The sequence below is a fragment of the Alligator sinensis genome, unplaced genomic scaffold (genome assembly GCF_000455745.1).
Source record: "Alligator sinensis unplaced genomic scaffold, ASM45574v1 scaffold628_1, whole genome shotgun sequence".
NCBI lineage: Eukaryota > Metazoa > Chordata > Crocodylia > Alligatoridae > Alligator > Alligator sinensis.
In genome coordinates this window covers 2,419,407-2,433,229 of record NW_005841873.1, presented here as the reverse complement: position 1 = coordinate 2,433,229, position 13,823 = coordinate 2,419,407, and the positions used below count along the sequence as shown (strand labels likewise).

General features: G+C 40.9%; 1 protein-coding gene across 4 annotated transcripts in view; it reads left to right on the top strand.

The window, feature by feature from the left end:
• The window catches only part of ADGRD1 (adhesion G protein-coupled receptor D1), a 247,145-nt gene that overhangs the window by 187,635 nt on the left and 45,687 nt on the right, over positions 1 to 13,823 (top strand). For all 4 annotated transcript variants that reach the window (XM_025195694.1, XM_025195696.1, XM_025195701.1 and 1 more), the window contains 2 exons: positions 1,218 to 1,284; positions 13,353 to 13,444. In XM_025195694.1, coding sequence (XP_025051479.1) covers positions 1,218 to 1,284; positions 13,353 to 13,444 — 159 coding nt within the window. The remainder of the gene's footprint in view (positions 1 to 1,217; positions 1,285 to 13,352; positions 13,445 to 13,823) is intronic.

Below are 13,823 nucleotides of genomic sequence, written 5' to 3'. Positions count from 1 at the left end.
AAGAGAAGTGGTGCTGGCTCCTACCCTGGGGGTCTTTAAGAGGAGGCTAGATGAACACCTTACTGGGGTCGTTTGACCCCAGTACTTTTTCCTGCCATGGCAGGGGGTAGGACTTGATGATCTGCTCAGGTCCCTTTCGACCCTACCAACTATGAAACTATGAAGAATAAAGGAATAAAGAGGGTTACTACCTGTGAGTTGGATCCATATTTGTCTCTAAAAGCTAGGGAGGAAGTACTGAGGACATCATAAACCACATACCCAGCGTGGCACCCTGTCCCCCTCTTATGATGGCTGGGCTATTGATAGAGACTGATGGAAGCTCATGTATTTATCTCCAGAAGTCATTGATGCCAGTGATACATCTAGGAACACAATGTTAAGTTCCAAGCAGCCCTCAAGGGAGTCAGGGCTGTATCTCCCTTTCTCTATACAAGTATAATCCTTAATAGGCAAACCTGATATAAGCATCACTAAAGATCTAGAGATGGTTTGGACATCAAAATTCTGAATGTTGGGTAACAGATATTATACATTTAGAATTTAAAAAAGCAAATGTCCAAAGTGGAATAGACTGGAACGAGACCTTACCAAATATGAGCAAATGAGTAACTTTTCTTTTGTTGTATAAAGAAGATCCTGTGCTTCTGCCATTTCAGGATGATTCAGGTTTTTGTTAAATGAATGGATTTTTTTCCGTTTGGTTTTTTTCTTCCTTTTTTTCCCCATTCAGAACTGAGGATATCAGATATGAGCCTGAAGTTATTGTCCCTTTTCCTAGCTCTGCCTTATCCCTGAGCAGCTAGAAGAACAAGAGAGGAAGTCTTACATTTTTTCTTACTGCAAAGACAATGCCCCCAGCAATCTCTTCATCAGATGAACACCATAGTATATAGTGCAGCTGTTGGAAATGACAAATAATGCATTTTCTCTCTCTCTCCCGGTGTCTCCCTTGTACCACCCTGAGGCATGCTGGGGCAGGCAATTGCCACCTTCCATCTGTGATATGCAAATCTGTGAGCCATTCTGCCTGAGTTTCCTTCGGTACAGCTGGAAACAGTCAGCTCCGTCAGATCTCCTATTTTAGAATTTCCCAAATGTTCTTTGACACAGTGTTTCCTCCTTTCTGATTAGGAGAGGTTCTAATTAAATGACTGCGTCTGTGTGTAATCTTGCAGTAGGGAACAGAAAGTAACCATCCTGCTTTCTCTCTGCAGTTGCTGGCTTTCGCTGGAGAATGGAGCAATTTGGGCTTTTGTGGCTCCAGCCCTGTTTGTCATTGTGGTAAGTATACCCATTCTTCTTGCATAGTTGCTTCTCTCCCACAGTCACATTTACTTGCCACTACGGTATGACCCTGAGTTGTGTCCTCATTAGTGTCTCTGCGAACCCATCCAAGTCAGTATGGCTGTCTGTGCTAGAACTATTATGTTTGTGCTCTGCTTTTACTTTCACATTTATGTCAGTGTATAAATTTAAGTGTGTTGAGTCCCACATTCTTCATCTTACTAAGTTGTGGAACTATTTTTGTGTTCCAGTTGGCCTAAACTTAGCGGCTGAAATTCCAAGGGGAGAAATTGCTTGAAAGTAGATGAGAACTAGGGTTGGGTATTTGACTGGTCAAATAAAGCTTGGTCAATTTGGCTGGTCAAATATTGGTCAAAACTGTAAAAAGAAAAAAAAAATGCCAATAGATCCAAACAATACACAGAAAAAGCTCAAATTTTCCATTAAGAAATGTGTCAAAAAACAAAAAAAATCATATTTCTGTCAAGAAAACTATAAAAAATGCATTTTTTTTTTGGTAAAATTACAATAATCTTTGACTGGTCAAAAAACATGGAGTCAATTGACAATATTTGACCAGTCAGTTGACCGGCTTGCCAACTCTAATGAGTACTAGCAAGAATGCTTCCAGCATTCTCAATGTAGTATTATACCAACGTCCCACCAAATAAATACTTCATATCTAATTTCATAGATTTCATAGAAATTAGAGATTTTATAGAAAATCTGGGAAATTAGACCATCTAATGATGGTCCTGAACCAGAATGCTTGAACTGACCCCATTTAAACTTGGAGGAGTCCAGACTTCTCAGCCTAGGTCCAACTTTCCAACACAAATCCAGACTAGCTTTCTGGATCCAAAGTTCCTCAGAGCTTTAAGGAGCTTTTTGTGGATCAACTTTTATCATCTTTGTGTCAGTAGGGTGTTAGCCTACTTTATACTATTGAACATTAGTCATAGAAGTAATCTCACTGACTACTCATTGAAATAAATGCTGATCAAAGTGATTAAAGATCTATTAAGATAATATCCTTTAAGTATGTGTTACTAAAATCGTGTAAAAGAGAAAAGTCTGAATTGGTAAAGTGCCTTTTTCCCTTCTGGTATATTTATAAGCTGCAAATAAATTAGGGCATAGCTCCAGGATTTTTAATAAGTCGCAGGAAAGTCACAGTATCTATTGTATGCAGATATGGATATAGCATGCTGTATTGGTTGACAATCGGGAAATGTTTTGTAACATTAGTTACACTCAAGTCAAATTATGCTAACTGCCATTTACATCTTTACAGTTTTGCCTTTGTATCTACATAATACAACATAACTCATGTATTAACAGTATTTCATATTAGTAATGTATTATGGATACTTAGGGAATAATTCAAGTACCAGAGTAATATTATTCCTTGCAAGGAGTTTTATAAAAATTTTCACAGGCCAAAAAAACATCTAAAATAATATTGTAGTTACTAAATTATAACTCCTCAGCAAACAGATATTATACTTAAAGACACTACTGAAATTCCCAAGAAAACTATTAATGTGAGAGACAGATTTAGACCAACAACCTAAATGTGAAAAATTCTATAGAGCTTTATTATTCATAACTATTTCTTCAACCATCCAGCAAGCAGCAAGTACAAGGCTCTTAGTCACTAAATAATCTGGGCTAGACTTGAACTACTATTGTAGAGGTGAACTGACCCATTAACTCCTCCCCAACTCTCCTCCCCTCCTCTCCCCTCCCCTTCCCCCCTGCAAAAAAAGAAACTTCTGTGATCTATCCCATGTTTCATGTTAGGCACAGAAATAATCATGGTAAGAATACAAGGTGAAGATCCAAAACAAAATGATTGTTTGCAAAATGTTTGCTTGCTGCATATAGACTTCTACTTGGTCTGCTGCAGATAACAGTAACATTAGTAATGCATAGTTTAATTTTCCAAAAATTCAAAGCGGAAGATGCTAAACTGCAGGGTTAGCTGTTATTTATTATGAATGCGATCGCTGCTCAGATTAAGTGAAACTGAACTCCTCCCTAGTCGATGGATTTTTACATCAGAGGAAGGCTAGGTAGAGAGTAAATAGCCACCATCTGCTCAGCCCATCTTATAAGATTTCATAGGCCAATTTTTCACCATGCTCTTATAAGAAACTCTATCAGGGTGAAGGAAAAACAGACTGGCCACATCTCCCTCAATGGGGATTCACCATGTGTATAGGGAATCCTCAGTGGATATAGAGCTATTGTAGCTAGATCCTAAGCAACACTGTGATCTTATGGTCCCGGCCAGACCATTGCAGTCCATAGTATAGAGAAGGCTCCACGGTGTTTGTTGACATCTGGTATGGATTCGAATAGCCCCACACTGCTCACAACTCTGCCGAGAGCAGAGAAGTGGAGAAGTAATTTGACCAAGATACTGGGGCAAATGTTGACTTTAGGACCGAGTGCTTTGGCATTGTTATAATGGTACAGAAACAAGAGAGCTTTGCTGTTTAAAATGTGCTTCAAAAAGATCCCCACACTGAATAAATGATGTGATATATTGTTATACACATCAGAGAGATGAATGGCTGATTCCATGCCACTGGTATTTAGACCTGCTGCCATTTTTAATATCTTAGGCTATATCCTTCCAAGCCTGGTGCCCTCGAATTGCATGTTACGGCAGTGTTAGAGTGATGTTGTAGCTGTGATGGTCTAGAAATTACACGAGAGGGAAGGATTTCTTAGGGCGATATCTTTTATTGGACCAACTCTGTAGTTGGGATAAAGTGAGACAAGCTTTCGAATGGAAGCTTGTCTAGCCTGAGGAGACCTGAAGAAGAACAGCTTACATTCAAAAGTTTGTCTCACTTTATCCCAACTACAGAGTTGGTCCAATAGGCATCACCCTAAGAAATCCTTGCCTCTAATCCCATGATAGTCAATGGGATTAATGGGAAATATTATATAAAATATTCCCTCCAGCTAAATTCTGGGGAAGGCATCTTGCTGCCTACACATTTCCTTTCTAGTTATTGTTTTAGAGCAGAACAGTGAGATGGCATCTAGGCTATTCCTTCCCATTGAAATTTCATGTCAGACACTGCAGTTTGAGTACTTGATCAAAGAATGGCTGTTAAAGCTGTTAGGTTCAGATGGCTGCTTTGGGCACATCTGTTGGTTGTAATGAATTTAATCTTTCTAGAGGAGAGTGCAGGTTCATGACTCAGTTACTACTACATGAATGTATTACAACTGTTTAATTATGCCCACACATTAACTTACAGTGAATTGTTGCTTAATCGCTTTGATTATTCAAGGAGTCAGGGTTGTTTGTAGGGATTAACGAGGGGATTATCCCTCTGGAAACATCTCTAAAACATCAGTCGTGCAATGCTATAATTAGTTAGACCCCCCCACCACATATGCAACTCCAGCAGCAGGGCCAAAGTGTCCGAGAAGCAGTGTAAGCAAGCAGAAGATGAATGTACTGATTAGAGAAGTCACAAGTGTCCATGTTAAAAACTTTTAAGGGTGTCAGGTTTGAACCAGAACCTGGCCCCTACTATGGCCACTTTCTTTGGTGACATATAGGGGCTGTAAAGGGTTGCAGTGAAATGGAGTTCCCTTAGCACAGTAGCTCTAGGCTGCTTTCCTGCACAGACTCCAGCGAAGGCAGCAGGGACCAGGATGGGGAGTAGTTGGTCCAATTGTGGGTTGCCCTTTCTATTCCTGACTGTGCCTTCTGCCTACTGTCATGGGGCATGCTACAAAATCAGGAGCTTATTATTACCCATGATGAAGCAACAGAATGGGAATTTCGACTCTTTCAGTATGGGCTGGATTGCAAAGGATGGCCCCGCAAAGTGTCCCCAAATGTCTATGCCCATACAAAGCCAAGTCCTTGTCCTTGCAAATAAGCATTTACATGGTGGACATGGACAGCATGTGCTCCTAAAGCAACCAACATTTATCTCAACCTCATGCTTTACAACTGTTTCAGATCATACAAAAGGCTGGATTCATGTCTGTGGGACAGTGGCATCTGCAGCTACCTTCAAGGTGAATTCCTTCCCTCTGGAGGGCAGGAGATGGATCCAGGGCTAACCCCCTTCAGCAGAGAGCGATTTTAACCTGTAGGTAGATGACCTAAATAAAATCTGGCTGGCCAAAGCTCTGAATCAGTACACCACACAGACAGTATAGCTTAACCTCTACGTGGCTGTGAAAAGCCCCCTAAAAGTTCAGAGGATTGAAAACTTAATGTGTTGTCTCTTGATTTTAAAAGCTTGGTATGTTGACGTCGCAGGAATTGCCCCATGCCAGCACGGTACTTGTAAGGTGAACGGCAGTGCTGAAGAGTCCCATGTGATGAGAGCAATTCTCTCTGTACGTAAAAGAAAGCGTAGTTGAGCGAGTAAGAGGTATAGGGATGCCAGGGATGTGGCAGGTTTGATGCAACAACCCTGACCTTTTGCTTTCATAACCCGTCTATTTTTTTTTTTTTGCTTGTCTCGTGTATTTTTGTACATATGCATGGTGTCAAAGGTGTTAAAAAGATTTAAAAGTCTAAACAACGATGAATTGGGAAGAAATGAAATAATCCAGTCACATGTCACCTCATCACCTCAGGGTGTGCTGCCTTGCCATTGTTATTTTCTATATAGGAAATAGGTAAAATCAAGTCTTCCCAAGCTAATGCCCCAAAATAGTATTAAATGGAAAGGACCTTATAGTAAAGCACTTGCTCAGATAGATGAGCACTTACTTCAAGTGTATTATTTGTGTGAGTAGCTGCTTAGAAATGTAAATTGGGGGTAGCTATCTGGCCCTTACTTCTTATTTATTATTCACAGTACTCTTGACAAGACAAGATACATTTTTACAGGGATACAAATATTTGGAGAAAGAGAGGGAGAATGAATGCATGTGGGTGCTGTTCATCTAATGCTTTGCTAAATATTCTAAACCCAGCTCAGCTCAAAATAGCAGCAGTTTGATAGTGCATTCCCAATGGATGCCAAATATTCCCGTTGAAAAGTGAGGTAATAGCAACAGAAGAAAACAACCAGGGTAACTGCTATTGTATTTGGAAATACATATGCATGCTTGTGTGTGTGTGTGTGTGTGTGTGTGTGTGTAATAATGTATTTAGTCATATTTACTGGCGAAAGGTCTTTAAATAGAATACTGCTAATGAATTGCACTCAGATGTTTTCCTAGGAAGGCAAGTCTCAGAAAGCAATATTTAAAAACTTGGCTGCTACCGCCTGCAGCTTCTCCCTGGCAAGGGTCTTGGGAAGGGGGAAATGTTCTGTATGAGACTGGGGAGTAAGATTTGCAACTTCCAATCCCTTTGAAATAGGCAGGGCTCTTACCCTAATATCTTTGAAGTCCCTAAGATCTGTGAAGAGCCCTATGACTCTTCCCTGAACCAGCCCTTCGCTCTTGAGCATGGCAGCCACTGGAGCCATCCAGCAAGGCTTATGTCTTCTAGCTGCTACCTCCTTAAAATGCAGTTGCAAGGAATAGTGTAATGGGTGAGTGGCACCCCACCACCGGTGGGTTGTGAGACCCAAGGGGCTGATTCAAGGGACGATGCTGTGAGCAGTCTCCTCTGCATGAAGATCTGTGTGGCCCCTATCTTACCTCTACCTCTTACAGTATGGGCAGATGAAGACATTCAAGTGAGATAAATTAGGCTATGGACAAATGTACTTTTTTTTTACTGATTTCAAAAGGTGCTGAGGAAGGTGCATCAGCTGTTAAAGTGGAACTATTTCACTGACCTGACCCTGGTGTGATAGAAGAGTGTAGCTAAACTGCTCTAACTTTAACTCTGTTTCATCCAAGATTAAAGTTGCAATGGTTATTTCCACAATTGTGCCGCTATTGAAACAGGCAGGCATAACAGCTACATCATGGTATCTTACATCAGTATCATTTGATAACAGTACAAATATTACATCTGTGTCTACCCTTACATTGTAAAGCCGCACTGTGTCACTTACTTCGTGGTAAATGTGTGTGGGCATGGTTTTAACCCATGGTATTTGGAAGGTATATCACTCATTGGAAATGGGTTTACAATGCCTTACGCTTGCTGTAAGGTGATGTACTATGAGTTCACACCCTCACTTATCTCACAGTAAAGCGTGTGTAAGCCCAAACTCTAACTCTTTAAAAAACATGAAGAAATCCCCATATAATAACTTTGCAAAGGAGATTCTTTCAACTAATTTGAAACACAAATCAATTTTAGTTAGTGTGAACCAAGAAAAACATTTATCCAAAGAGAAAAAAAAGTGATATAGCACCTGAATTTTTGGAACAAGGTAATAAAGACTTCTGGCAGAAAACTTCACTCTTTATTAGCCATCTGCTACCTTAGTGTATTTCCATATATATGGTAGAATTCAGGAAATTTTACTGAAAACCCAAACATCTGTATATTTTATTTAATAAGTAGTATTAGAGACACTGAACTAATCAAGAAGGTATTTATCATGCTGGAAAAATATTGGGTAGTCATCAGCAGGTGCTTTTTACTGCTTTGCCCATATACAGATATCTTCCTAGGTTAATACTGTCTACTGTTACACAAAACACTCCTTAACTGCACTTTTGTCTCTGTGTATGTGTACAGATTTCTTTAGTATGACCATCAAGGCAAAGACTTCTATGCACTTGTGACATAGGCCAAATGCTTTTCCATGAGTAGTCATCAGATAATATTTCTTTGGCTATTCGAGACTTGGTCTCAGACTCAGGACCTTGTTACACAATAATTTTGAGCAGTTCCTGGAGTTTTAGGTGTTAATGTGGCAGCGGGGGCTGGGCAGGCAGGTTAAACCTTCCCTGTCTGCTCCCTTGGGACAGACAGGATAGGCAGCCACAAGTAAGTAATGCCCTGGGGCAGGGGGAACAGGGGGGGAACCCCAAGGCGAAGGGGATACGGGGGGAAGTCTGGGATTGGATGGAGGGATTCTTAACTTTCAGTCCTCCAGGCCCCTGGATATGTCACTGCTTCAAAATGAAACTAGCACTAATACCGATAAACATCTGTGTGGCTCATAGTGGGTGCATTTACACCTGCCATTAAAGCACTGTGATAAACTCTGGCACAGTTTGCACTAGAGTTTATCGTGGTACATGTAGATGCTCAAACTGCTGCAGTCCAGGGCATACATGCAGACACTGCACCTGGGACCGGAGCAGTTTGAGCCAAGGTGGAGCAGCCCCAGGCTGGTGAGTGGCCTGGGGGGGTCAGCCCTGGGCTCTGGGAGGCAGTATCAGGCAGTGGAGGGGCTGGCCGGGACTAGGCATCAAACGGGGGGTCTGGCTCCCTGCTGCCTGGGATGACTGGGTTAATGTATTCCTGGGTCAGTATTTACAGACGTGTTCAAGCGCAGTTGTTTTTGCCACAGTACTGTCCCCAACTATCTTATGGCAGCAAAAATTAGTTTGTTGTGGTGTAATAGTGTCACATGTATAGACTGTGATGCTTTACACCACTGCAAATTAGTCTACTGTGCATTTAAGTGCACATAGAGATGCACCCAGTGTAAAGTGTAACAAGACCCTCAGTGATTGCCATCACTGCCTTACACTGGTATTCTCTTGTAAGCACTAAATCTCTAGGGCAAGATGCTGATTCCCTAATAGTACCTAATTCCATAAATTCTCTTGACTTCCGGACATTACTTATTATGAATAAGGGCAGAGGCCTAACTGAGTGCATACGTACCCTGGGTGGCAGTTGTGCAACGGGCAGCATCAGTGGCTTTGCTTTGGACAGCGATGGCTTGGCTGGAAGCACAGCAGCTGCTATTTTAGGCTGCTTCTCCTACTCTGTTGGCACCCAAGTGTAGTGCGCCAGTCACTCCCCTCTTCACTGTACTACTGAATAAAGCTGTGGCACCTGCCCCCTACACTGTCATCTTCTATGCTGATGAAGTGTCTCTTCCCCTTGCTCCTGTTTGTATGCTGTGAAATCGAGCTCAGATATGTCTTCTTCTGAATTGCGAATTCCTTTAAGTAACACTGGTAAAAATTCAAAGCAACTCTATTTAACCAATAGAGTGATTCCAAAATTGGTCTCAAGGAGCTGAGGGCAGAATCTGACCCATGTTTCTTCCAGCATTGAACGTCCATCAGCTTAATTGATTAGCTGCATGTGGAAAATTCATTATTTCCGCTAATGATTTCCGATGTGACCTAGCAACAGACCACAGCCACAATAACTGGTGATGACAGTACCCCATTAATGTTGGGAATAAAATTAACTTGCATCACCAGGGAGTAGATTAACACTCAGGATGGATGAATCTGTGAACTCCTTGATGCTATGCTTGAAACTAGAATAGAACTTAATTAGTGCTTTAAAGAAGTTTGGTCCACGCGCTTAATTAAATTAATTTACGTAGTTTTAGGAACTCTTTTGCACTGCCAGGTTCTGTCCTGAAGTCCTAAAATGCCAGACAGGAGGCTTTTTCTCATATTCCTGGACCACAGACGATGAAGAACAAAAAATGAATGCGAGTGGGATCAAATCTGGGCGAAACCCTTATAAATTCAGACTAATTTCCAATTAAAAGAAGGAAAGAAATTGTTCCTACGCTCTTTCCAGCATAGGTTTGCAAACTTGATATAGTTGTTGGATAAGCAGCCATTTTCTGAGCCGACTACCCTTCACAAAAACTGAAAGGTGCTTGTCCACATTATCCGCTTTTTCTAGCTAAAGGTATTCCCTAGGGTTTCTTGCTCCTCTTCTGGTCCCACTGTGCTACAGGGCTAGGTAATAAGGGAGGAGCCTGACTCTGCAGCTGAATCTCCTTAAGATATTGGATGGAGATTTGGCTGAGGGCTTCAGGATTATTTGCAACTGTAGCAGATTTGGGTCTCAAATTCCAGTTGTAGGGCTGAGTTTTGTTTACCCTTTCATGACTCTACCCTCTTAGACAATACTACCTGGGTGAGGAAGCAGAACAGGGTTTAGGTCAATACAGTGTTGGCTTTCAGGAACAAAATACTGGTTCTGATGGGAAATCTCATAGAGAGAGAAAAGTGATGCTGAAAGGAGGTGATTGACTCTTTAACTATGGTTCCAATCTGAGTCTTTTCTCAGAAGTATTCTCATTGGGCTGGATCAAAAGTCCACGAGAGTCCTTCCATGAACTTTGGTGAGTGCCAGATCAGACTGAAGGTAATTAGCCCCTGTAACTCCCAGTAGCTTCAGTGTGAATGCAGGTGCTCATTACTGCCTGGGCCTGCTGACTCATAGGGGATTATTTTCAGACAAAAGTTCCTTTTGAGTCATAAAGCCTCGACTATTGCCATCGCTTGTATTTTTACAGTGGCAGAATGTGGTCAATCCACTGCAAGCACCAATGCAAGTCCCTGCAGCATTAGAAGGCAAAATAACTGCAGTTGTGAAACAAATATGGCCCTTCAGAAAAACCAAGCAGTAGGAACAGCCTACACTTCTCTTATCTAAATGTTTGTTCTCCCAGTCTGAACATTTTAATCTGTGAGGTCTCTGTATTTGGTCGTGTCCTCCTATTAGGCTCTAAATCTGAAATAACTTTAACCTTGTGTTATTTTGTCAGTTAAAATATAACGAGTGTTTCACCAACTAAATCTCCTCCTGTTCAAGTTGTTGAGAAGGTATTTATGCCAGATGTCAAAAAATCACTGGGGAAACCATTCATTGGCTGTATGCAGTTTAGGATGGGAGTGCAACTGCTTCCTTACTTTGCTTGCTAGAACATTAATAAGACATTTGCATCTGATCGGTTTATTCAGGCTGGATGAAAATATGGTAATTCTCAAATATGGGAATTATCTGCCTAAAAACTGCTTTTTTACCTTCTTGCACAAAAGTCACTTCTGATTTAACCCAGTCTGCACAATGCATTTTTTATTGTGAGTATTGAAAGCACATTCAAACTGCACAGCGAGTATGTTAGATTAATGCATACGTGACTTTTTAGTTAACACGGCTATTAAAACAGGGAAGCTTAAACATTTTTTTGCCAATTATTCAATGGCCCTTTTTAGTAGTAAGATCACAGCATTTCTTTCCTGGAGAACAGTGATATTAGTAATGTACCCTAAACGAGATGTGGTGACAAAGACTTCACTGGAGGAAAAAAGCAAAGGGTTTATAAAACATTAGCATTTCAGAAGTCCCCTCAAATCACTGAGGTTTAAGTTTGCAGTCATTTCTCATTTGGTTTCTATTGCATAAAATTCTGAAACTGGAATTTGCTTGCAAATAATTAATGTTCAGTCCACTGGAAAACAAATCTGTTTCTGCTTGTTTTAAGCAAGGGCATCTAGCTATATTAATAAGTTACTGTAAAGCAAGCTAAGGTATGAATCTATAGCATGCTTTCTACTTCCATGACTGCTAGTAAATATGCTCTTATCTTGCAGCATATATGAGGTATCTTACCCTGTTTTCAACGACCGTGCATTTACTGCTGGGTAGCTAATGTGCTCTCAGTTCATATTCTCCTGTTCTTCAAGGTAATTTGTTTTCATAGGCATGTCTGGGACCTGATGACCTGTTCCTAAAGGTTCATAATTAATTTGGATTTGATTCGGCATTTCACCCACAACTTCCACTGAACCTACTAAGGAAATACTCAGAGCAACCAACTCTTGTTGCCCGCTCCTGCCTTTCTTTGGTTTCAATGGGAATTTGGCCTGAGTAGAATTTGAGTGAAGACTCGGCAGTCAGCTTACTGGCTTTAGTGAGACCCTCACGTGAATAAACCCTATAAAATCTGACCCTATTCTCTAATTCCATATATCACAGTTAAAATGCTCATTTAAAATAAGTTCTGCCCAGGGATTAATAGGTGAGAAACAATACATAGGAACCACTGCACTCTCCTTTTTTCCACCTGCTTTTATTTTATTTTTGTTCATGCTGATCCTGTCCTTAATCCCTCATCCTTAGCTTCATGCTAAACAACACACTCTGCCGTTTGCTGTACAGCTTTGGACAAAAAGGGAGAAATATGCCTTTTACTTTCTCTTTCTCTCTCTCTTTTAAACCTAAGGTCTTTTGACAACAAGGCTGTCTTGCTGAGTCTCCTTTAAATGGTAAAGTTTTTTTCCTCTCTTCCTTCACCTGTGACTCCAGAGGGGATGGCAAACATTCCTTTGTTCCATTTTTTCAATGTCGATCTTTTCAAGATTTCCTAGATTTCTGGTGGGAGTTCGTTTCATTATATGGATGTTTCTGTTGGGCCTGACATCAAACATAGCATGCCTTTTGAAAACCTGAGTTCAAGCTTAATTTTTTTTCCCCTTACTTCTACTTTGAAATAATCTCGTGGCAAGGTTGCAAGCCGATTTTGGTAAGCAGAAAGAATTCAACTTGGAAAGATTTACTGAAAGGTGCTAAAATATGTGTGTGTATGCGTGTGTGTGCATGCACACTCACATGCATACATAATGCATCTCACATTGTTTGTCAGCCACTGGTGCAAGTGTAACAGGATCCTGCGTACAGCAAGGTTTTTGAGCCGTACAGTTTTCCTCAAATCCACACTTCTGAGGGTGGAATGGAAAGCTGCTAGTTAATTCATAATTGACTAGTCCTCTTTCAGCACGTTAATCCAAACTTTGTTCTACAGATTGTGAACAGTTCTTATTACAAAATAATAAGGTGCAGTGAAAGAAAAGTGTGTGAGCTCTGGCCTCCTTTCTTTTTATACCAGGACAGCCAGAAAACCAGTGGATCCAGATTTCTGGGAATTTTTCTTGCGCAGAGAAATGGATGGTGGCAGAAAGCCCCCTCCCCCAGGACACAGAGGTGTTCTTGGGGGAAAACAGCACCAGCTGCCCCAATTATCCTGGGGACTATGGGCAGCAGGCCTAAATGAGAGCAGTCCAAAATTAGAACCCCGTTGTTGCTAAATACAGCGCAACTGGTCAAATTACTGGGTTTTGCTGGTTTTGAAAACTACTCCCCTTAATGGACTTTGCATCCCAGGTACATGCTTCTCAGGTACATACAGTCCTCCTTTTCCTAAGTCCTACTTTTTCCCCCACTTCTTTAGGTCAATATTGGCATTCTCATTGCGGTCACAAGAGTCATCTCAAGAATCAGTGCAGACAACTATAAGGTGCATGGAGATGCCAATGCATTCAAGTAAGTCTCTTTCTCATTCAAATTGCTCTGCAGCAAGTTAATTGCTTAGAACTAACTGTGCTCTATCACAGGCATATATTACAGGCTCCTCTTTGTACTGGTAAAATGACCCTGTAGAAGAAAAACTCGGTTACGGTCAGCAAGTTTGTCTTCCCCATCTTTAATGTAGCCACTGAACATCTATGTTATTATGGAAGAGGGAAGCTGAGTTGAGATTAACTTCTTTTTCAGAAGGATTAAATTATTTTCTAGCCATCCTCTAAGAATCCCCCGTCACCTGCTGACTCATGATTTTGTTTTCTATTAAAGCCTTGTTTTATTTCCTCTTGAGAATAGCTACAAAATACTATCATTAGTTTATACTACAGTACTGCAGCAC